The sequence below is a fragment of the Hyperolius riggenbachi genome, chromosome 6, assembly GCF_040937935.1.
Source record: "Hyperolius riggenbachi isolate aHypRig1 chromosome 6, aHypRig1.pri, whole genome shotgun sequence".
In the NCBI taxonomy this organism is placed as follows: domain Eukaryota; kingdom Metazoa; phylum Chordata; class Amphibia; order Anura; family Hyperoliidae; genus Hyperolius; species Hyperolius riggenbachi.
Window position 1 is genome coordinate 267,715,241 of NC_090651.1, and position 23,968 is coordinate 267,739,208.

The 23,968-nt window shown below is 44.2% G+C and overlaps 1 protein-coding gene across 3 annotated transcripts in view; it reads right to left on the bottom strand.

The window, feature by feature from the left end:
• The window catches only part of USP28 (ubiquitin specific peptidase 28), a 156,003-nt gene that overhangs the window by 117,983 nt on the left and 14,052 nt on the right, over window positions 1–23,968 (bottom strand). For all 3 annotated transcript variants that reach the window (XM_068240790.1, XM_068240791.1, XM_068240792.1), the window contains exons 2-4: window positions 10,169–10,252; window positions 7,803–7,923; window positions 1,673–1,778 (exon numbers count right to left, since the gene is read on the bottom strand). In XM_068240790.1, coding sequence (XP_068096891.1) covers window positions 1,673–1,778; window positions 7,803–7,923; window positions 10,169–10,252 — 311 coding nt within the window. The remainder of the gene's footprint in view (window positions 1–1,672; window positions 1,779–7,802; window positions 7,924–10,168; window positions 10,253–23,968) is intronic.

Below are 23,968 nucleotides of genomic sequence, written 5' to 3' on the forward strand. Positions count from 1 at the left end.
GTTGAAATCCAATGTGGTGTACGCTTCTGCTGGGGCTCCAATCCGTATATCATCAGCAATTACCCCTGCAGTGGACCTGAGTTTGTCTGAGGTGACAGAAGATAGGTGAGGGAAAACAAAAGTAATGTGGCAAAGCAAACGTGGCGACCAGCCTAGTGAGAACAGGCACTGTGTTGTCATAGGCTTCCACTTATTCCGTCAGCATATGCGTAATCATCGCGTACCACACAGCCTTTAGGTCCGCTTATCGGAATTGAATGAACCTGTTTTGGACAGATGTGAACGGATCCTATTGCCTCACATAGAATCAGTTTTCATGTCTGCTTGTCCTTTCCATTAGGCAGAATGTCTTTGCATGGAAATGTGTAATAAGCATTACAGCAATCACTTGTTTTGTAATATATTTGTGAGTTACATAACTGGTCACCCACAATGTAGGCATGAACACACATTTGTATGGAGTAAAGCAAACAAAATTAGACAGCCATCATTTTGGGAATAGAATTCCATATATCTCCACTTTTTGGGATTTTCTGAAAGACTTCAGACCAAACGAGGGATATAGAAAACGAGTAATTCAATCATGATTAACCACCAACACGTGTTATTTCATCAGACCAATGTAAATCTGTCGGCAGCAATAAGCAAGTGATGCACGTATCCTCTGGGGGGCATCAATCAGCTTATGGGAGGCAGACAAGCATCCACTGCCATGTGTGAAAATGGTAAAGCATGGATGGCACTTCAGAGGCAGAAGAGAGAATCCCATCAGTTCAAAACAACCCAGCAGTGAGGCTTTGCTCACATCTAAAACCGAAATCAATGACAGCCGCGTTTTGCGATTTTCTTTCTGCCTCCCGGGGCTTACCTTTGTGCTACGATTTTTTGTAAAGCGCTTTTCAAAGCCGCATACAGCGATTTTGTGAGTGTTTTGCAAAACGCCTTAGGTGTGAACCAGCCCTAAAAGCTTAGAGAACCTTTATTCTTCGTCAAGTGAGCAAGCCTGCCGGTGTAGAGGTAATGCCTACGCCTTTGGAGCAGAAGGTTGCGAGTTAACATTTCATTCACAATAAGTAACTTAGCTGCCTGTTTATTAACCTACCATCTTCCCCAGCATACAACAGCACTTGTTGAGCCTGCAAGACTGTAAATGACTAAGCAGCTTGTACACCTGCTTCACCTGGGCAGAGAGGCCACATAAGCAGTTAGCCCAAGTGAGCAGAGGGGGCAGAGTCAGACTGGGAGCTGGAAAAATTTAGGAAATCCAACTGCTGGCCAAGCAGCAGAAACCCTGTGTTATCACTCACAGTAGAAACCTGCAGCAAGTCTTCAGTGTGAGCAGCAACACCTGATTACTGCTGCTTGGCCAACAAGTGGATTTCCCCAGCTTTCCCACCTCCTAGTCCGACACAGAGGGTGAGAACACATGGTAAGCCTTTTAATGACTGACAGGATCTCTAAAAAGGCTTCAAAAATAACCTTTATAGCTAACATTTTTCATTAGCAGCATGCTACCAGGGTTATCACAGTACCCCAGTTTTCACCACAGCGTCTAATTTTCAGCTCATCGGCAAGGTCCATAATAAATGATAGATATAGAAGGATAAAAAGATAAATCTGGAATCTGTATGCAGATTCATGCAGTTGAGAATTGAAGTCTCTAAACCCATACCTCTCTCTAGAATCTCTCTCCTGTGTCTGGAGACTTGCAGATTCCTTCAAACTGAGGGCTATGGCTGCCTCAAGCTCATCTTTGTCATTCATGAACCGGACAACACCTGGAAAGATAAATTACCAAGCATGTCAGTACAGGAATGCAACACAAAAAACCCTACTGGGTAGTGCTGCGCTTAACCATTTTCAAAAACAAACAGTAATCACTGTCCAGTTCACCTCGAGTGGTGCGCGTTGTACTTACATTCACCTCAACCCGTATATCCAATGCAGAGTTATATACAGACACTCACTCTCTGGGCCAGATTTATCAAGAGTGTCTGAGACAAAACATTAGTAGGTTTTTAGAAATCAATGCAGAACTGTCTCAGGCATCTTAAAGAGGAACTCCAGTGAAAATAATGTAATAAAAAAAAGTGCTTCATTTTTACAATAATTATGTATAAATGATTTAGTCAGTGTTTGCTCATTGTAAAATCTTTCCTCTCCCATATTTACATTCTGACATTTATTACATGGTGACATTTTTACTGAGGGCAGGTTATGTAGCTGCTCCTAGCTGTTTTGGCTGTTACAGACAGCTGTAAACAGCCATTTCCTGTCTGTGAACATTGTTACATTGTGGCAGTTTGCCCAGAGTACCGCGGTACCAGAGCCTCTTGTGGGAGGGGTTTCATCACAAAGTCATATAGCGCCCCCTGATGGTCTGTTTGTGAAATGCAATAGATTTGTCATGTAAAAGGGGGTATCAGCTACTGATTGGGATAAAGTTCAATTCTTGGTCGGAGTTTCTCTTTAAGAAATCATTAGATAGGCCTAGTGCACACCAGAGCGGGTCGGCTGCGGTTTGCGATCCGCTTGCGGGTGCGGATCCGCTAGGGTAATGTATTTCAATGGGCTGGTGCACACCAGAGCCGGAGGCGTTTTGCAGAAACGCATACTCCCGGGCTGCTGCAGATTTTGGATTGCGGATGCGTTTCTGCCTCAATGTTAAGTATAGAAAAAACGCAAACCGCTCTGAAAAACTGCACTTCAGAGCGGTTTGCCAGGCGTTTTTTTTGTTACAGTAGCTGTTCAGTAACAGCTTTACTGTAACAATACATGAAATCTACTACACCAAAAACGCTTCACAAAACCGCAAAATGCTAGCTGAAACGCTACAGAAAAAGAAGAAAAAGCGTTTCAACATCTGCTAGCATTTTGCGGATCTGCTAGCGGTTTTTGGTGTGCACCAGGCCATAGTGCAGATTCCTTCTAAAACTGTTGTATAATAGGAGGAGCTAGGAAGGTCTCAGACAGTGCAGCGTGTGAGGGGAATTGCTGTTGCTGAGGTAACCAAAACCTGCTGTATTGATAGCAGCAGGCTCTGAGGAGTAATTCAGCAGGTGGGAGGAGCACATCACAAATCATGTACAGCCTGCACTCTGCAATCATGTCTAGCCAGAAGTTCTACATCTGTAGAACGGCTTTCACGCCCCCTGATGGTCTGTTTGTGAAAAGCATTATATTTCTCATGTAAAAGGGGGTATCAGCTACTGATTGGGATAAAGTTCAATTCTAGGTTGGAGTTTCTCTTAAAGAAGGTTCTTATAATGCAGAACTGTTCTCCCTGCTGGTTAGAACAGATTAAGAAGAAAAAACTGTCGGTAATGCGTTGATAAATCTCCCTCTGTTTTTCACCTTCAAACAATCTCCAGAGTAATTTGGAGAAACACCTTTAAAAAAAAAAAAAAAAAGAGAGAATTTACCTGATGTTACTCCACTCGAAGAGATGGTGTGATACAATGCTGTTTTTAAAATGTACAGGTATTACTTATTTTAGGATTGGTTATTAAATAGCAGATGTACACGTTAGTGTTTTTTTTCTGAGTTTCTTGCAGAGATGTCTGATTGAAAAAGCCTTGGTGGCAGATGCTGAGCATTCATTGTAAGCAGTTGACGGTGAACAGGGACATAGAGCGAGGAACCAGAGTCCGCAGGTGGTGGAATTACCCCCTATGTATGCACCCCTGGGTCGCTGGTGAAGGAGCATGCTTATCACTGAGAGGGTGTTAGATAGGTTTTAAACAGGCTATACTAATATGGGGATGGTTTTCTTTTCTATGAAAATGGAGCCTGACAATGGTTTCCATTAAACTACAGTTAAGGTAGCCACACATCTAGCGATGATGGCCTGATTCGACCAAGAGACAAATCTCTCTAAAAGGTGGCCACTGACTGTCCAATTTCTAGTGAAAAATCGTTCAAGCAATCAGAGAATTCTGATTGGATGTGATCGGATTGGTTGTCAGGGCTCGTTTCCACTGTTGCGACGCGATTTCGCCGGCATTCCGACGCTTGTAAAAACGCATGCGGATGCGTTTCCGCATGCGTTTTTACCCGCGATTTCGCGTGCGATTTCGCATGGCAGGGTGCCATGCGAAATTAACCATGACACTGCCAGGGCAAAATAAAATTGAAAAAGGTGCGAAATCGCACGCAAAATCGCGGGTAAAAACGCATGTAACAAACGCATGCGTTTTTACTATTAAATACATTAGCGGCGATTCGCATGCATTCCACTCGCAGGCGAATTCGTTGGCTCTTTTGTGCGTTTTTTTACCGCTGAAAAAAACGCACCTCAACAACGCTACAGTGGAAACAGGCCCATCCACTTGCATTACATGTGCAAATCTGCATGCGTTGGACGCATGCAGATTCGCGATAGTGGAAACGAGCCCTAAATCTCAGTTGATGGGCACATTCGATTATCAGCCGATTGGATTTTTCATCAAACCCCTCCCCCCAGTACACGTCACATTATCTGTCCGTGGCCATTGTGAAATTATCCAAATTTTATTTAACTGGTCCAATCCCAAGCTGCATACATTTGCACAAAGTTTACAAAAAGTCTGCATGAGCTTGGAATGATTAGCATTCCACTGACCATTCCTTGCTGCAGCCTTCCCAGAGACATTCAGACTGTGCCTCCCTCTTGCAGCCTGAACAGTATGTCATGAGTGTAGATTACTGTTATTTTTGCAAATAAGGGATTGCAATTTGTGACAGATGCAAAATGGAAAAATACACCTTTATTGCCAAATAAAATATTGCCGCCATACATTGTACTAGGGACATATTTTAAATGTTTTAATAACCAGGACAAATGGCCAAATAAACTGTGTTTTAGCCCCAAAAGAAAAGTTTTCTTTTACACCTATAATGCCAAAAATGGAGAAATCACGATTTTCTTCATTTATTATTATTCCAGTTAAAATGCATATAGGCTAAAATAATTCTTAGCAAAATGTACCACCCAAAGAAAGCCTAATTGGTGGCAAAAATAAAAACAAGATATACATCATTTTGTTGTGATAAGTAGTGATAAAGTTATCGGTAAATGAAAGGGAGGAGCGCTGAAATGTGAAAATTGCTCTGACCCATAAGGGGAAAAAACCCTTAAGCCCCATCTACACCATACAATTTTTTGTCCGATTTGACTCTTTGATTCGATTCAATTTGCCATTGTTTTGCAATGGCAAATTGAATCGAATCCCAATCGGACATGTAGGATTGAATCGAATCAGACAAAAAAATTGTATGGTGTAGATGGGGCTTTAGGCTTTGTTGACAAAAAACAAAAACAAAAAAAACAAAAAAAAAACGCTGACTCAACCAATTTTTTGTGTTTTCCCTCCTCCTGGCGCTCCACGATTTTGTACAAAGCGCTTTTGTAAGCACTTTTGCAGAGCGATTCCGTTTTTTTCACTTCCTGGCGTAAGTCAGGAAGTGAACTCTTTCACCCGGAAATGAATAAATACAATGTATTTATTCATAAAAGGGTCAACGCAATTGCTGGATAAAGCGATTTGTGAGCATTTTGCATTTTTCCTACACCTTCCATTTCAGCAAAAGTGCCCCAAAAATGGTACATGCAGCACTTTGCTGAGCGGATGAAACGTGCTGATATGAACTGTCCCATAAGGAATCATTGCACAGGCGCTATTAAGGAGTTTTTAAAAATCGACGGTGCTCAAAAAAAAAAAAAAGTCCTAGGTGTAAACCTAGTGATGAACAGGTTAATGGAAACAAAGCAAAGTGGCAGAAGCTGGTGGTGGGTGGAAATTCTGTCCGATCTTAGAAGCTTAAAAAAAAAAAAAAAAAAAAAAAAAAAAAGGAATACACAATGACACAAAAAATAAACAGACTAGATTCACAGTGGTCAGTTGCATAACACATACTTTAAGGCTGGTTTCACAGTGGGACGCTACAGGCGCACGTTAGAGCAGCCTGTAACGCACCCCACCGCACAGCAATGAAAAATCAATGGTCTGTTCACAGTGCCCACGTTGCGTTACTTAGTAATGCTGCGCCATAAGACAACGTACTGCATGCAGTACTTTATAAGTTAGACTGCTTGCACATGCTCAGTAATGTTGGGGAGGAGCGGAGAGCAGCCAGGCACATGGCTAATTAATAGTCACTGCACTCAGTGACGTGCAGTGTTTACTTCCTGGAGCGGCCGCTCTGCGCGGCGATTGGCCGGGCAGAACCACGTGATGCCGCATGTGTCCAAGAGTACGCATCACGGACGCTAGAGTGAGCTGCACAACGCGGCTCACTCTGACGTCCACATCGACGTCCCCTAAAACGCAACGTCCTACTGTGAAACCAGCCTAAAAGTGTGAACTGCACTGGAGACTGACCATAGACTTTAAATCAAAGCCAGGAATAAGATAAGAGGATAGATGCGGGCACAATACGTTGCAGGAAGCGCAACTTTGTGACCTTCCAGTTAGCATAAAGCAGTGATGGCTAACCTTGGCACTCCAGCTGTGCCAAAACTACAAATCCCATCTTGCCTCTGCCTCCCCGAGTTATGCTTTGAGCTGTCAGAGTATTGCAATGCCTCATGGGACTTGTAGTTCCACCACAGCTGGCATGCCAAGGTTAGCCATCACTGGCATAAAGCAAGTCACAGACGTGTACATTCATCAGCTGTTCATCAGAAGTTTTTAGAGCAGATAAACTGTACCATTGGAATTTGCAAATGGACAATATTACTTTAATTGTATGGGAAATAAAAAAAAAATTCTTATTGAATGTGATGTCAGTTTTATCCCACTTTAACATACAGAATTATTCTGTAACACAATTATGCTCTCCAAACCAGTCCTATGGCTTGAGTACACAATGCACAATTTAACACTAGCCAAAGAAAAAAACAAAAACAAAACACAAGCACATATGTATTCAAAAGGTATTCAAAGTATTTTATCATTCTGCTTAAAGTGAACCTCCGGACTAAAAATCTACTCAGCAGAACTGAAAAGGCCAAATGTTTCTTTAACAGTTTCACAGCATCAGAACTTTGTTTTTCTTACCAAAGCATCAATTTTAGCTGCATTTTTAGCTAAGCTCAACCCATCAAAGAAAAAAAGCCCAGGCTTTTTTTCCCTGATGCTGTGCAGAGCATGATGGGATTTCCTATGTTATTCACGTTGCCTAGCAACTGGGAGAGGTGCTCAGGAGACAGGACAGTTGGAACTGTGTCTCATGCTCCCTGTCACCTCCTTTCAACCAAAAAGATGGCTGCCATCATGAAATCAAACATTTGCCTGTTATTTTAAAAAACAGGGTGGGTAAGAGATTATATTACCTATCTATTTTAATTAACATAACTAATGTAACTTAATGACAGTATGTTCGTTTAGGCTGGAGTTCCTCTTTAATGTAGCATTTATTGATCAGTTAAAAAGAAAGGCATGTTAACTGTTAACCACACACTGCTAACGCAAAAGAGAGAAAAGACATTTAGTTTTACTGGTTACTGCTGATTTGATGAGCGTCCTGTGCACAATAAAAAGATCCATGCTTGCAGCTCCAATAATCATAGGCAGCGTGGAATGGCAACTTCCTTAAGCATTTAAACATATACAATTTCTAGACATTACTGTACATTAGCCAGCTAACTTAATGCTGTGAAAAGCAACAATCTTATTACCTGAGGGAGATCAGGGCAGATTACTGCCACATAGTTGCTATGCAAACATATTTAGACCTTTTAAATAAAAATGAAAAAAAAAAAAAAAAAAGAGAGTGGGATTTACTGCATTGGTCAAGTACGGTAATGCAAACTTTGAACTTACTTGTTTTTCTCTGGTTTGCATTTTCAAAATCAGACGATTCAGTAGGTATTACTACTTCTGGCTCTTTGGCACATTCCCCAGTGAGAAAACTTACAGCCTGAATGATGTCATTATTACTTGCCTGATTTGGATATAAAAAAATAAAAATGTATTATGGAGGACTACCTAAAGTATCCATTTATAACATATTCACCAAATGTACACTTCTAATACATAGATTTGGTAAGGTTGTATCATAAGTAGACACATTAACAAAAAAAATGAAATATCCAACAACTACCACAAACAAGATTATATCCCTACAGCAAAAAACAGTTCATGACACGAGTATTAAGATCTGACGGTTACAGGTCGCCTCGGCTGGCGTGTGCCCCCTTCTTATATTAAAAATAAATTCTATGTATCTGAATTCTGGAGGGCTGGAGATGAGAAAGGTATGTTTTTCAAATCCTGAAAAGATAGGTTGTGTCATAGTTTTGGTGTTAAAAGGAAGTTCTGTAAAACGTAAAAAGGTATGCTGAATAGTATGTTATTGTCACGGTTTCAAGCTAGCTTTGTTTGAATCTGCAAAAGGTACCAGTATTAGAATGTTGAAAATTAATGCAAAACATTAAAAAGTAATGGTTTAGACAAGACACAAAAAACATTTACATTGTGCTTTTCTCCTGGTGGACTCAAAATCGCCAGAGAGCTGCAGCCACTAGGACGTGCTTTATAGCAGGGGTCCCCAACCTTTCCCAGTGAGGCTGGTGAGGGTGCAGTGGCATAGCTAGCACAGTTGCCCCAGTATAGGGAGTTTAGTTGCCTCAGTATAGCCAGTACAGTGCCCCAGGATAGCCAGTATAGTGCCCCAGGATAGCCAGTATAGTGCCCCAGGATAGCCAGTATAGTGCCCCAGGATAGCCAATATAGTGCCCCAGGATAGCCAATATAGTGCCCCAGTATAGCGCCCCAGGATAGCCAGTATGGGTAGGTGGTGCCCCCCGCCCGTCCCCGCCACTGTTATTACCTTAACAGCGGCCGCTCTCCCCTCTCCGGCGCATGTATTTATTCAAGCAGCGTATCTCCCGGCTGCTCTGTGTGTGATGTGGCAGGAAGCAGGGCAGCGGCTTCCTGTAGCGGCGAAATGTATCACCAATACTATGGTAACCGAGCCCTGCTCCCTGCGCGGAAGAGGACAGTCCTGCGGCCCAACTGGGAGCGTCCCGCGGACCACCACAGGTTGGGGATCCCCGCTCTATAGGTAGTAGCTTTGTTAGCGAGCCTTGCCCAAGGGCTCCTTACTGAATAGGTGCTGGCTTTCTGAACAGGAAGAACCAAAAAGCAATACAAAAATGTTTGCACCTCATTACTCTATTAACCACTTAACATCTCAGTCGTTTTCAGCTTATGCATCCGAGCAATGTTCACCTCCCATTCATTAGCCTATAACTTTATCACTACTTATCACAATGAACTGATCTATAGCTTGTTTTTTCCGCCACCAATTAGGCTTTCTTTGGGGGGTACATTTTGCTAAGAGCCACTTTATTGTAAATGCATTTTAACAGGAAGAATAAGAAAAAAAATGAAAAAATTCATTATTTGTCAGTTTTCGGCCATTATAGTTTTAAAATAATACATGCCTCCATAATTAAAACCCACGTATTGTTATTGCCCATTTGTCACGGTTATTTCACCATTTAAATTATGTCCCTATTACAATGTATCGCGACAATATTTTATTTGGAAATAAAAGAGCATTTTTTCCGTTTTGCGTACATCACTATTTACAAGCTTATAAAAAAAAAAAAAAATAGAGAGAAATATTTCATCTTTACATAGATATTTAAAAAGTTTAGACCCTTAGGTAAATATTTATGTGTTTTTTTTTTTTTTTTTTTTATAGTAATGTTTTTTTTTTTTTTTTATTAAACATTTTATGTGGGCATTTTTGGGAGGGTGGGATATAAAAGTGTTTTATTTGGGGAAATATTGGTGTAGTGTAATCTTTTTGGGTATTTACTTGTAGTTTTACTTTTTGGCCACAAGATGGCAATCTCGATTTTTTTTACATGACGTCACTCTAAGCGTACAATGTACGCTTAGAGGGACACAGCTTCAGAAAGAGCGAAGCTTCCGAGAGAAGCTGTCGCTTTTTCAGTGGGGGAGAGGAATCAATGATCGGGCTCCATAGCCCGACACATTGATTCCGTGGCTACCGACTCCGCGGCCGGGAGTGCGCGTGCACGCGCGCGATCGGCCGCGGGAGCGCGCCTGTCCTCGACGTTTTTATACGTCAAGGAGGACAAAGTGGTTAAACCATTTTTTTCTTCATTTAAGGTGCTTTTTTTAACATAAATAACTGGTACATGTCTGAAGATTACCTGGAGTGCTTTCTTCAGAATAGATGAGTTTTGAATTCCTGTGATCTCCTTCAGTTGGTTTAGCAGCATTTGGCCATCTTGGAACTGAAACATAAATTAAGAGAAAACTGATATGTTTAACATATCCAGGATGTATTTGAAGACTTTATTACGGACATCTGAAGCACTTATAAGCAGGGATGCTTATCCGGATTTCGGGTAACCCGGATATCCGAACTTTTTTCCAGCTCTCCGACCGGAATCGGATTCCGGATACCTGGGCCCAAATCCAGATAGCTATGTGCGGATATTTGGGCCCATAACGCGGATATCCGGAAGCCCTAGCAACCAGAGGGGAACCCTGGCCAGCCCCACCTGACCTCATTGAGCCAATCAGAGGGCTCCCAGCCTAAACCCTGGCACCTAATCACAGAAAGGAACACTGGCCAGCCCCCTGTATATAAGGAGGGCTGCCATGATGAGACATATCGTCTTAGCTTGCTGAATGCTCACTGAGAGACATGCTCCAGTGCTGGTGGCCTAGCAAGGGCTGTACACAGTTATAATAATCCTAAAGCTGTTCAGTGATTTTTTTTTTAAAGATTCTTTATTTTAGAAGTTTTTCACATTACAGAAAAAACAAACAGGAACAGAAAAAAGACAAGTGTCTTACAAAGCTTTCCTTATCCCATTTTAGACAGTGAGAGAGAACCAAGAAAAATTATGCAGCCGGTGACGACCAGTGTCACCAGCGGTGGTTAATAATCACATCAGGGTATAAGGGTGTAATGAATGGCAATACATTCCTCCAGGAAGATGTTTCTTAAGACATTTATTTATCATATTGTTCTCGTGGCTGCCCCCACGTGTACTCCAGCCTTCCTCCCTCAGTAAGCCGAGGGGTAGCAATTGTGATATGGTAGGAGGGCTCGGGGCCCATAGGGATCATACACCCGAGACCCCCACCATATGAGTATTAAACTTTATCACGTATCCGGCTGTGTACCCTAGTTGCCTTGTATCCTCCAGGGTGTTGGCAATCTTAGGTAAGCACAGGACAAACAGATAGACAGACATTCAGAGGTAAAGAAGAAAGAGGACAAGAAAGGAAAAGAAGGTTCGGTCAGATGTAAAGCTATTGCTAAATGTGTTAGTTCGAGAGGGCCCAGTAGCCGCCTATTGAGCAGGCATGGTCGGAATAGCCGATTTCCGTTTCCGGCACAATTCCGCATTCCGTCATATAGAAATTCCGTTACCGTTCCATTCCGACGGTATACCGGGGCAGTTCCGCGGAATTCCGACTTATACGGAATTCCGTCGGAAAAATTTTAAAATCTCTCTCTCCCTCCTCCTCCTCCATCCATCCATCCATCCATCCATCCATCCATCCATATCATGCAGTAGGGAATTGCAGATTTTCAAAACAGCTTATATACCATAGCTGGGATTTGAACCCAGGACCTAGTGTGTAGTAGGTATCTGTCTTACCCTCTAGACCATGACCCACACTGCATGCTAAAGCTGGCGGTAGCATAAACCATACTTCCATTATGATCAATTCGATAGAAAAAGTAGCATGGTTAAGGATTTGTACTTTTTGAAAAGCATGCTTATATACCATAGCTGGGATTTGAACCCAGGACCTAGTGTGTAGTAGGTATCTGTCTTACCCTCTAGACCATGACCCACACTGTATGCTAAAGCTGGCGGTAGCATAAACCATACTTCCATTATGATCAATTCGATAGAAAAAGTAGCATGATTAAGGATTAGTACTTTTTGAAAAGCATGCTTATATACCATAGCTGGGATTTGAACCCAGGACCTAGTGTGTAGTAGGTATCTGTCTTACCCTCTAGACCATGAACCACACTGCATGGTAGTAGGTATCTGTCTTACCCACTAGTAAGGCTGAGGCTGGAGAGGCTGCAGCCTCAGGGCGCAGTGTAGGAGGGGGTGCACAATTCATTCAGCTGTCATTCCCAATTGTGTTTGAAGCAGAAAGAAATAAGAAAAGGTGATACATGGCAGCGACTGCAAGCCAGAGAAGTAGAGATTAAGGTGTTGGGGGTGGGGGCCCTGGGGCACCTCTTAGTGTAATAGCAATCAGTGTGTGACAGCTGGGGTGGGAGGGATGGGGGGGCGCACTTTGCTGTCTCAGCCTTGGGTGCTGAAGGACCTTGTCCCACCTCTGACCACACTACATGCTAAAGCCTGGCCCTGAGTGTGGTTGATGGTCTAGAGCAGTGGTCCTCAAACTAAGGCCCGCGGGCCGAATGTGGCCCCCTAAGGCTTTCTTACCGGCCCCCCACACAGAAAATGTATTGCTTATAAATGCAGTCAGCTACATCTTTAAATATTGGTGGTCCACATATGGAATAGCAGTGCAGCACCCCCATCCACATGGAAGCCAGAAAGCAGAAATTTTGCTGGTTTCCAATCAAATTCCACATCAGGTGACACTGCTGTCCAATTGGCTTGCAGATTGTCACCTGGGTATGCTTCACTGTCTGGTCCGCAAAGACTTCTACATCATTTTATGTTTACTCCGGCGCACCAGCGGTCTGAAGTATGTTGACCCGGCCCTCAACCCAAAACGTTTGGGGACCCCTGGTCTAGAGGGTAAGACAGATACCTACTACACACTAGGTCCTGGGTTCAAATCCCAGCTATGGTATATAAGCATGCTTTTCAAAAAGTACAAATCCTTAATCATGCTACTTTTTCTATCGAATTGATCATAATGGAAGTATGGTTTATGCTACCGCCAGCTTTAGCATGTAGTGTGGGTCATGGTCTAGAGGTTAAGACAGATACCTACTACACACTAGGTCCTGGGTTCAAATCCCAGCTATGGTATATAAGCTGTTTTGAAAATCTGCAATTCCCTACTGCATGATATGGATGGATGGATGGATGAATGAGGAAGAGGAGGAGGAGGATCATCTGAAGAGGCTACACCTGTAATATCAAATATAAGCGCTCGAACAGAGTTCCAATATTCAGAGAGTTGAGCTGTTCAGTGATTAACCCCTTCACTATCACTACACTATTGTTAAATCGTTAATTACCTTGATGTCATTTGTGTGACAGTCAGAATGTGTGCTGCAGGCAGCTGCTATGTGTGTGTGCTGTGCACAGACCAGGTCATCTGCTGCCTGCTGGCCAGCTATTAGCCTTAGGTATAGGTTAGGGCAGGGGTCCCCAACCCTTTCCGGCCCAGGGTCCACTTTCTGACCAAATTTTTCCCCCGGGGTGGCACGGTGCGCGCAACCTAGTGGACAGTGTCGTGCGCAGCGGGTTACGGGGGGGAGGGGGGGGAATTTAGGGGAGGGGGTCTGGGGTGCGGCAGTATAGTTGCCCCAGTATAGGGAGTTTAGTTACCCCAGTATAGCTAGTATAATGCCCTGTATATAGCTAGTATAGTGCCCAGTATTTAGCTAGTATAGTAGTATAGTGCCCAGTATGTAGCTAGTATAGTGCCCAGTATATAGCTAGTATAGTTTCCCCCCCGCCGCTCCTTTTACCTTATGAGCAGGCAGCTGCTTCCTTTCTTAGATTCCCCCAGCCGCTCTCCTCTTAGCAGCATCTCGTATTACAGCAGCGCGTATTGCGGGGGGAGGCTCGAGGTGACAGACCCGCCGTGGCCCGGTGGTAAACTGCCAACGGACCAGCAGTGGGCTGCAGCCCGGTGGTTTGGGACCCCTGGGTTAGGGGATATGATTACTGTGTTATTGTGTAGTAGAGCTGGCCTGAACCTCCGATTTTAAATTCGCGAATTTACCGCGAAAGTTTGGTTCGCGTGAACTTTTGCAAACCGCAATAGACTTCAATGGGGAGGCGAACTTTGAAAACTAGAAAAAAATTATGCTGGTCACAAAATGATGAAAAAGATGTTTCAAGGGGTCTAACACCTGGAGGGGGGCATGGCTGAGTGGGGTACATGCCAAAAGTCCCAGGGGAAAAACCTGGATTTGACGCACAGCAGCGTTTTAAGGGCAGAAATCACATTGAATGCTAAATTGCTGGCCTAAAGTGCTTAAAAACATCTTGCATGTGTATACATCAATCAGGGAGTGCAATTAGAGTACTGCTTCACATTGACACACCAAACTCACTGTGTAACGCACTGCTGTTTGCGTAGTGACGGACGTGCTGGACTGGTGCGCACCATGGCGAGATTGCTCTTCCTCACTCAGTGATGTCAGGTAATGTCTGACTGCCTTATCAATTTTCAATGGTTCTTGCTCTACCATTGTTAAAGCTTACATCTTTTTTTTTTTTAAATAATTGTTCTGCTTGCTGTTCAGTACCTGCAACGAGAATCTTATGGAGGGCAAGTCTGCCATTGCGAGTGACCACGGGTAATGGCCGGGGAATACTGGTTCGATTCCAGTCCGGAGTGGGAGCCTAAGGAACGGCTACCACCCCACACATCCAAGGAAGGCAGCAGGCCTGGCATGCACGTCCCGAGGTAGTGACCAAAAATAACAATACAGGAGGACTTTCGAGGCCCTGCTGTATATGTGAAATTAATCAACTTTAAAGCCTTTAACGAGAATCTGTTATGGAGGGCAAGTCTGATGGTGCCTTCACTGCGACTCACCAGGTTGGTCACCTCCTCAAACGGCCGCATTTCGCATCAGTGTCCAGTTGTTGGGCCACAACATCACCATCTCCCCAGATTGTGTCCTTCTACTGTAATTGTACAGGTACTGGGTGACGGCTCTCTCCTGTTCTAGCAGGCGAGAGAACATGACCAGGGTCGAATTCAGGGCTGTGGAGTCGGTCCAAAAATCCACCAACTCCAACTCCTCAGTTTAGGATTCCACCGACTCCAACTCCTCTAATTTGCATATTACAATTTTGTTGATTAACAGTATGTAACGTGAAATTCGTCTCTTAACTGCCAACGCTTAGGGATTTTACAAGACAACTGAAGTGAGAAGGATATGTAGACTACTATATTTATTCCCTTTAGACTAAAACTAGTCCTTGGTAAGAGTACTTGTAAAAGGTACAAACCGGAACAAAGAACATCTATCAGGCCCTAGGCAATGTAACTGTGGGTACATGTAAGAGTGATGTGCAGGTACTCTGCAGGGGAATGAGGAGATTCTTCCTCTATTACACATTCTTCATGCACAATCTGAACAAGGTTTATGGGTAATAGACAACACCTCTGTTTTCAATGTGCACAACATTCTCAGTGGATTCCCTGCAGCTCTGTGGGGAGTGCATATGTAGAGTATAGTACTACTGTGTAACAAAGTAAACCTGAGACAGATGAAACTAAAGTTTTATACATACCTGGGGCTTCCTCCAGCCCCCTTCAGGCTAATCAGTCCCTCGCTGTCCTCCTCCGCCACCTAGATCTTCTGCTAGGAGTCCAGGTACTTGAGCCAGTCTGGTGTAGTGCGCATGCACACACTCCGCCACCGGGAGCGTACTACACCTGCGCAGCAATTATTTCCATCTCATTGACCATCTCTATTAGTGACACAGCTATACATCAGGCTTTTTTCTTACAGCATAGACGTTATTTAGTATATATAAAAGATTCCTGTGTACACATCATATATACTGTACAGTCCCAATCAGATATGTATATCGGACTTTAAAAATACAGGGACTGCTTTATTGAAGCAGCACAACTAATTTTGATTGGTTTATTTCATTTTTGTGGACTGAGCACAGCTATTACTGTAAATATACACATTTTTAATGACTTATCTGAAAAATAGAACATTTTATCATATTTTCTATTTTAATTACAGTTACAAATTCATTCGGAGTCGGTGCATTTTCTCCCGACTCAGACTCCAGGCACCCAAAATTGCTCCGACTCCGACTCCACAGCCCTGGTTGTAAGTCTCCAATTGGGAACCCTGTTGCAGTAACCAACTATTTATGGGATATTTAAACACGTGGGAGACGTTTTCTAAAAGTTCTTGTAGCTTTATGAATGCCTACTACTATGCATGGTGCAAATGTATGCACTCTCTTTGCTCATGAAATCAAATAATTTGATATGTTAAAATTTGGTTTGGTGACTACAAATTAAAGGGTACTTGAGACGGATAAAGAGAAATGTGTTATACATACCTGGGGCTTCTTCCAGCCACCTTCAGGCTAATCAGTCCCTCGCTGTCTACCTCCAACCAACTGGATCTTCTGCTATGAGTCCGGTAATTCAGCCAGTCAGCACAGTCTGGCTACGTGCTGCTTCCACAGCCAGGAGCATTCTGCACCTGCGCAATAGTGCTGCGCAGGTGTAGTACACTCCCGGCGGCGGAGTGTGTGCATGCGCAGTACACCAGACTGGCTCAAGTACCTGGACTCATAGCAGAAGATCCAGGTGGCGGAGGAGGACAGCGAGGGACTGATTAGCCTGAAGGGGGCTGGAGGAAGCCCCAGGTATGTATAAAACTTTAGTTTCATCTGTCTCAGGTTTACTTTGTTACACAGTAGTACTATACTCTTCATATCCACTCTCCACAGAGCTGCAGGGAATCCACTGAGAATGTTGTGCACATTGAACAGAGGTGTTGTCTATCACCCATAAACCTGGTTCAGATTGTGCATGAAGAATGTGTAATAGAGGAAGAATCTCCTCATTCCTCTGCAGAGTACCTGCACATCATTCTTACATGTACCCACGGTTACATTGCCTAGGGCCTGATAGATGTTCTTTGTTCCGGTTTGTACCTTTTACAAGTACTCTTACCAAGGACTAGTTTTAGTCTAAAAGGGAATAAATATAGTAGTCTACATATCCTCACTTTCATTTGTCTTGTAAAATTCCTAAGCGTTGGCAGTTAAGAGACGAATTTCACGTTACATACTGTTAATCAACAAAATTGTAATATGCAAATTAGAGGAGTCGGAGTCAAGGAGTTAACTGAGGAGTCGGAGTCGGTGGATTTTTGGACCGACTCCACAGCCCTGCTTACAACTCTTGCTCAAGTGACCACGATGGCTGTCTTCCACTGAGAAACACGATCGCCATCATCCTGCCATTAGATAGTGTTTCTCCCATTTTCCACTACAGCAATTCCGCCGCAATCCGCCGAGTGTATGGCTTAAGTGTTGTAGTTGTAAATACAACACACCAAGATGGAAACATTCCTGCGCAATCAGTATCTAGCATTTTGCAATCCACTAAAAATTGGATCACGAAATGCTACAAGTGGAGAGCCCAGACAGAAATACCAAGAGTACCCCCATTTATAACCTAAAGCTGTCTGACATAGTGGGCTGATGTATATAGGCTGAACAGCAGAGGAAAAGAGGTCTTGCTACACCAATGGCTGGGTGAAAAAAGTCCATTATCACATCAGTGAATACACAACAATTAAAAAGCTCACATATTGGAGCTCAATGCTCCTTAATCAAGGCTCCTTAATGGTCCCGCCATTGGTGTAGCGGGACCTCTTTTCCTCTGCGGTTTGATTTCTGTGGATCCCTTGCTCCCCTTGGTTTGTTGTGGGCAGTTGCAGCAAGTTCATTCTTCCGCCACTATATAGGCTGAAGGATAGGTTGTGCACGCCTAAAAGGGGTTCAAGTAGAACAGCTTCTCCCCCCCTCCCAGGTAGCTGTCTTACCTAATCCAGCAGCTCCCGCAGCTATGGCAGACCCCTTCTGTCTCGTGTGGGCTTCCCCTAATGACTGCTTCTGCCCATGGCTCAATCAGAAGAAGCCGTTACTATAGGAGACGTGCAGAAGAGAAGAGGTCTGCGATCTCAATGGAAGCTTCTGGATTAGGTAAGACAGCTACCACTACACTTTTACTTATACTGGAAGAGCAGGAGACACACTGGGGACAGAATGGACACACAGGACACAAATTGGAGGAGAACATCTACAAGATGCTCCTGGAACATGGATGCACCAGGTTTAGTATATAAATAGGTTATCCCCCTTTTCTTTGCCCTCTAAGCCTAGGTTCTCATTGGTTTCCAGTACAGATAGAGATAAACTTCAGTCATCTATGCAAAAGATCTTCTCTGAGCTCGCCCACTAATTTAGTCAGGGAGCAATGCCATTTTTTGAAGCACTAAACTCACCTGTCTCACCGTTTAAGGTTTTTCTGTCAGGAAGTTCAAAGGGTCATTAGCTCTGCTCCATTTCATCATTTAAAATACAGAGTGTAATTTGCAAACTGCAAATATTAGGGAATGATGCAATGTTATAGGAAAACAGCTATACAACTGAAAATATAAAAAGACTTTTCTTTGCTACTAATGTTCTATTAATTATCCATACTTCACATACAATTCATCACAAGTTTTTCACTTCAGTGTCAGTTTAAGTAATGCAATAAGGGTCGGGCACAAGTTATGGCTAAGAGCCAAGCCTCATTCCATACACAAGAAAAAAAGGAAGAGGTTTAGAGCATAGAAAAAACACTAAGCCAGGCTTAAAAGGCTCATAAGATGGCAACATTTATAAGGCTTCACAGTTTTGTTTTGTTTTATTTATTTCATTATTTGAACACAGACACAAAACAACAAAAAGAAAGCAAGCAATGAAGCAAGAACGCAGCATCTCATCTAATCAGTAAATAAAGTTCTTTCCACTTGGACATGCCTTATCAAGTTTTGTGCTGCAAGACTGAGGAAAAACATCCAATTTAATTAAAGGTAAAAAATGGAAATCTCCCAACTCTGAAACTCAACAAGCTGTCTACGAATCCACTACTAACACCACTTCTGCTTCAATATTTCAAGAAAGAAATGAAACAGACCATACTAGCCAATAATTATTTAGAAAGTGGAAGTCTTGTTCAGGTAAAACCCCAGACAGGGCATTTTTTTAGAGCAAGCACAGGAATAAAGGCGGCCATACACTGGTTGAGATTTTCCATCAAATTCTGTCTGATTCGATCATTTAATGTCACAAATGAAATCACAATCAATCACTTTCCACCGAAAAACAAGAAGTTCAATAGCTAGACAGAAGATACCTGTATCACTTGAAAGGTGGCATGTCAGGAGCACTTTTCTAGCGGCGTTCAATTTCGGGATGACTGTTGCATCAGCGGAGCTTTCTCTCACCTGTTGGTCAGTGCTTTCTCCTGCGCCTGCTCTCAATCGCCGGGCACTTCTCCCTGTCTCTTTTCTCCCGGGGCCCTTGTGTCACATGCTGAACTCTAAGGGCCTCTAGCTGTCTTTCACCATGGGACAGCACCTGAAGAGAGAAAAGACCGGGAGGCGCACCCCACGGCAGAGAGCATGCGCTGGCACACAGGTGAATGTAAGCTCCGCTGCCTACACTCAAAGGGGGGGGAATTGGGAGACCTGGCAAGAAGTGCGCACAGATTTTCAATTTTTCCATTAGACTGCACATAGAAGTAGATTGAAAATCTGTGTACAGCGTGTGGAGGGATTTGATCACATAGAACCCTCTCTGATCAGGTAATAATCTGTGGGGGTCCATCAGTTGGCCACCTTAAAAGGAACCAAAGGTGAGAGAGATATGGAGGCTGCCATATGTATTTCCTTTTAAAACAATACCAGTTCCCTGACAGTCCTGCTAATCTTTCTAGTCAGTAGGGTCTAAATCACACACTTGAAACAAGCATGCAGCTAAACTAGTCCAATTTGTTAGAAATCTGATCTGCTACATGCTTGTTCAGGGTCTATGGCTTAAAGTATTAGAGGCAAAGGATCAGCAGGACAGCCAGGCAATATGCATTGTTTAAAAGGAAACAAACATGTCGGCCTCCATATTCTTCTCACCTCGGGTTCCCTTTAAGAATAGGTGTCTATTTTACACCCATCTGTGGCCCTCTCGGATTAGATTTCCGCTTACTTCCTGTAATGAAACTGGAAACAGAAGGAGAGCTACCAATACGTTTTAGCAGCGAGAAGGGGAAAAAAATGAGAAAAGAAAATTAATATATCACATGCTTCAAATTACTGTTTATTCTAGGTTACAGTGTATTTAATCTCGCATTCTGACAGTGTATAAACTTGCGCAATATCACTTAATGCTTAATGACCAAGTCAAGTTTACACTTCTCATTTTACACACATTCTATCAAATATTGCCATTAGGTGAAAAAGTCACATCAAACATTCCATCTTATTGATTATACAATAACTCTACATTCCTCCCGGGCGATTATCAGCTGCTAAGTGGGGACGGCTGAGCAAACAGAACGGCGTTTGAGGAAGGCCGTGGATGTCAGTGACTGGAAATGTCCAGTGCTGTTCTATGCAGGGAGACATATAAGGAGGCAAGGGAATGCAGATGAGCTTGATAGGCTATTTTAAGGTCAGTTACACATGCCATTTGTGTTTGTCATTCTTCCTTCACAATGAGGTGTCAGCCACTCATCAGCCAGAAACAGTACAGCATATGGTGATCAAACAATGAGGATGGGGGAATTACAGGACTCTGGTACCTGACAAGACATCAACAAGCATATTAGTACATTTGTGGTTGTTGCAGAACTAATGTCAACAAATGAAGCTCAAAATAGAACAACATTTGAACAGTAATGTTTTATGTACTGTTTTCTCAGCGAAATTTTTTTAAAGCAAACCTGAACTGGAAATTAAAAGTCAAAAACATGTGCGTGTATATTCTGGCGTAGAAGACTTTTTTTTAATCCTGGAAAATCTTCTCCAAAATCGGGGAGGTCATCTTATAGGGCAGGTGCTGAAACTTCCGAGCCAACTGGAGAATCAGTGGTTGCCACATATGGTAGGGGGGGGTGGGGTAGCTCAAAACCGTCTGCGGCCGCATGCCCACTGTATGTGGAAACCATATGAAATCAGCAAGGGCGATGTTGTACAAGTATGGCAGAAGAAAATCCACTCACTAGGATTCCTGGAAGGAAGTGACTTCACGCAGTCCCGATGACGAGGTGAGGAGCAAGCTGCAGGCATCCAGGACACCTGGGGTATGGAGTGTGGGGGGGGGGTTTGGGGAACCACGCCTCTTTCACCCGTCTGGCCTGCCCGTGTATCCTATTACCGTAGCTCCTTCTCTGCCTCTCAGATCTCGCTCCTGAGAACTGCAGTGAAGTGGCGCAGGCGCGCGTTTGCGAGATCTGAGAGGCAGAGAAGGTGGTAATAGTATACAAGGGCGGGCCAGACAGGTGAAAGAGGCAGGTTTGTGCTACCGCTCTGATAGTCTTGGAGACAGGGATAGCTGACCAATCCAAGCAGGCTTTGTATATAACAACCAGCCAATCGCCGGTAAGGTACATCACTTGCCGTGATTAGTTAGTTGTTGTATACTGGGTACCACATACAGTATAGCACCAGTATCTGTACCTTTTTATATAGTATAGCCAGACGCGGAGCTAGGGGGGGGGTCGGGGTAGGACAAGTGCCCCCGGGCGCTAGGTCCCCAAGGGCGCCCCCAGCTCAGCTGCAGTGTTTTTTTTTATATACATTTATTTTATGAATATCGATACGCTGCTACGCAGCGCTCACCGCCGGGCCGGATCTCCCCATCCCCAGTCAGCGAGTGACGTCACTGACGTCACACGTCATGATCGTCGCACCGCCGCGCAGCACCCATATAGAAGTGGAACGCTGCGCAGAGCGGCCGGCAAGTCAGGAGAGCGGCGCCGCCAGCCAGCCCAGCCCGCCGGCACCTGAGCCCCATTCCTCTAGAGGCAGGCTAAACACAGGCAGACAGCGCCGTGGAGCCCCAGGTCAGGTGAAGCTGAGCCCAGGACCAAAGTGCGCGGGGGGGGGAGGGCGGGGCAAAACAGTTATGGTGGTCAGGTCAGGTGGTGGAATATGTTACTGAGGGAGGGTGGGTGAGACTAAGGGGGGAGGGGGGCTACACAGTTATGGTGGTCTGGGCATATATACCCCTGGCTACATATACTGGGCATATATACCCCTGGCTACATATACTGGGCATATATACCCCTGGCTACATATACTGGGCATATATACCCCTGGCTACATATACTGGGCATATATACCCCTGGCTACATATACTGGGCATATATACCCCTGGCTACATATACTGGGCATATATACCCCTGGCTGCTTATACTGGGCATATATACCCCTGGCTGCTTATACTGGGCATATATACCCCTGCCTACATATACTGGGCATATATACCCCTGCCTACATATACTGGGCATATATACCCCTGCCTACATATACTGGGCATATATACCCCTGCCTACATATACTGGGCATATATTATACCCTTGGCTACATATACTGGGCATATATACCCCTAGCTGCATATACTGGGCATATATACCCCTGCCTACATATACTGGGCATATATACCCCTGCCTACATATACTGGGCATATATACCCCTGCCTACATATACTGGGCATATATACCCCTGCCTACATATACTGGGCATATATACCCCTGCCTACATATACTGGGCATATATACCCCTGGCTACATATACTGGGCACATATACCCCTGGCTACATATACTGGGCATATATACCCCTGGCTACATATACTGGGCACACATACCCCTGCCTACATATACTGGGCACATATACCCCTGGCTACCTGTTCTGGGGACATCTATACCGCTGGCCACCTATTCTGGGGACATCTATACTGCTGGCCACCTATTCTGGGGACACCTATAGACCTGGGGCTACCTATTTTTTGGGGAACCCCTGCTGTCAGATTGAGTGTATTTTGGAGAACTGCTGCCAGGTGAGAGGTGTACCATATTAAGGGGGCATTCTGCCTATTTATGTGAAACGCTGTCTATTTATGTGCCTCATGACTGCTGAATTTGTCTTGTTGGGCGCCTCATGGTTACTGAATTTGTCTTGTTGGGGGCCTCATGATTTGTTGGGGGCCTCAAGATCACTGAATTTGTCTTGTTGGGGGCTTCATGATTGCTGAATTTGTCTTGTTGGGGGCCTCATGATTGCTAAATTTGTTTTGTTGGGGGCCTAATGATTGCTGAGTTGGTCATGTTGGGGGCCTCATGTTTGCTCATGATTGCTGAATTTGTCTTGATGGGGGGGGGGGGGGGCTCATGATTGCTGAATTTGTCTTGGAACATGCTGGAAGGTACATACTGAGGGAGGGTGGGTGAGCGTGAGCCTGCTAACCTCCATATACATTTGGCTCCACCCATATTTATTATGTGGCCACGCCCCTTTTTGTCGCGGCGGGCTGCGCGCGCCGCAACCTTACCTTTGGGGGGCGCATTAATAGTCTTTGTCCCCGGGCGCTGAAAACCCTAGCTACGCCTCTGAGTATAGCATGAGTTCACACAGTGCAGTATACAAATGTCCAAGAATCAAGAGTCTTATAGGGCAAGTATATTCCAAAATGTATATAAAAGTTGGGGGTCATCTACACCCAGTCTGCTCATCAATATACTTTTAAAATTGTGTTATGCTCCAGCGCCCCCTGTGGCCCCACTCTGGCAATAATTATGACTGGGGAAGTGGTAGTTCTTCCACCCCACTGTGCGTCCATAACTCCGCCCCTCCACCTGCTACTTTAGTTCCTATCTGATTCATTGCACAAAGCGCGCAGGGTAGCTGCGCTGTGTGCAGGCTTGTGATAATTGAGGTCAGATATCCTTCCGACCTCAATTACTACAAGCCCACACACACAGCGCAGCTACCCTGCACGCTGTGCAATGAATCAGATAGGAACTAAAGCGGCAGGTGGAGGGGGTGGAGTTATGGACGCACAGCAGGAGGAAGAACCGTCACTTTCTCCCCGCTCATAATCGACATTCTGCCTCAGTTGAAGGTTATGACTGGGCAGAATGGGGTTTACAGGGGGCACAGGAGAGGGGAGAATGGTGATGTGTGCTAGTTGCAGCACCAGTAATAAAGCAATGG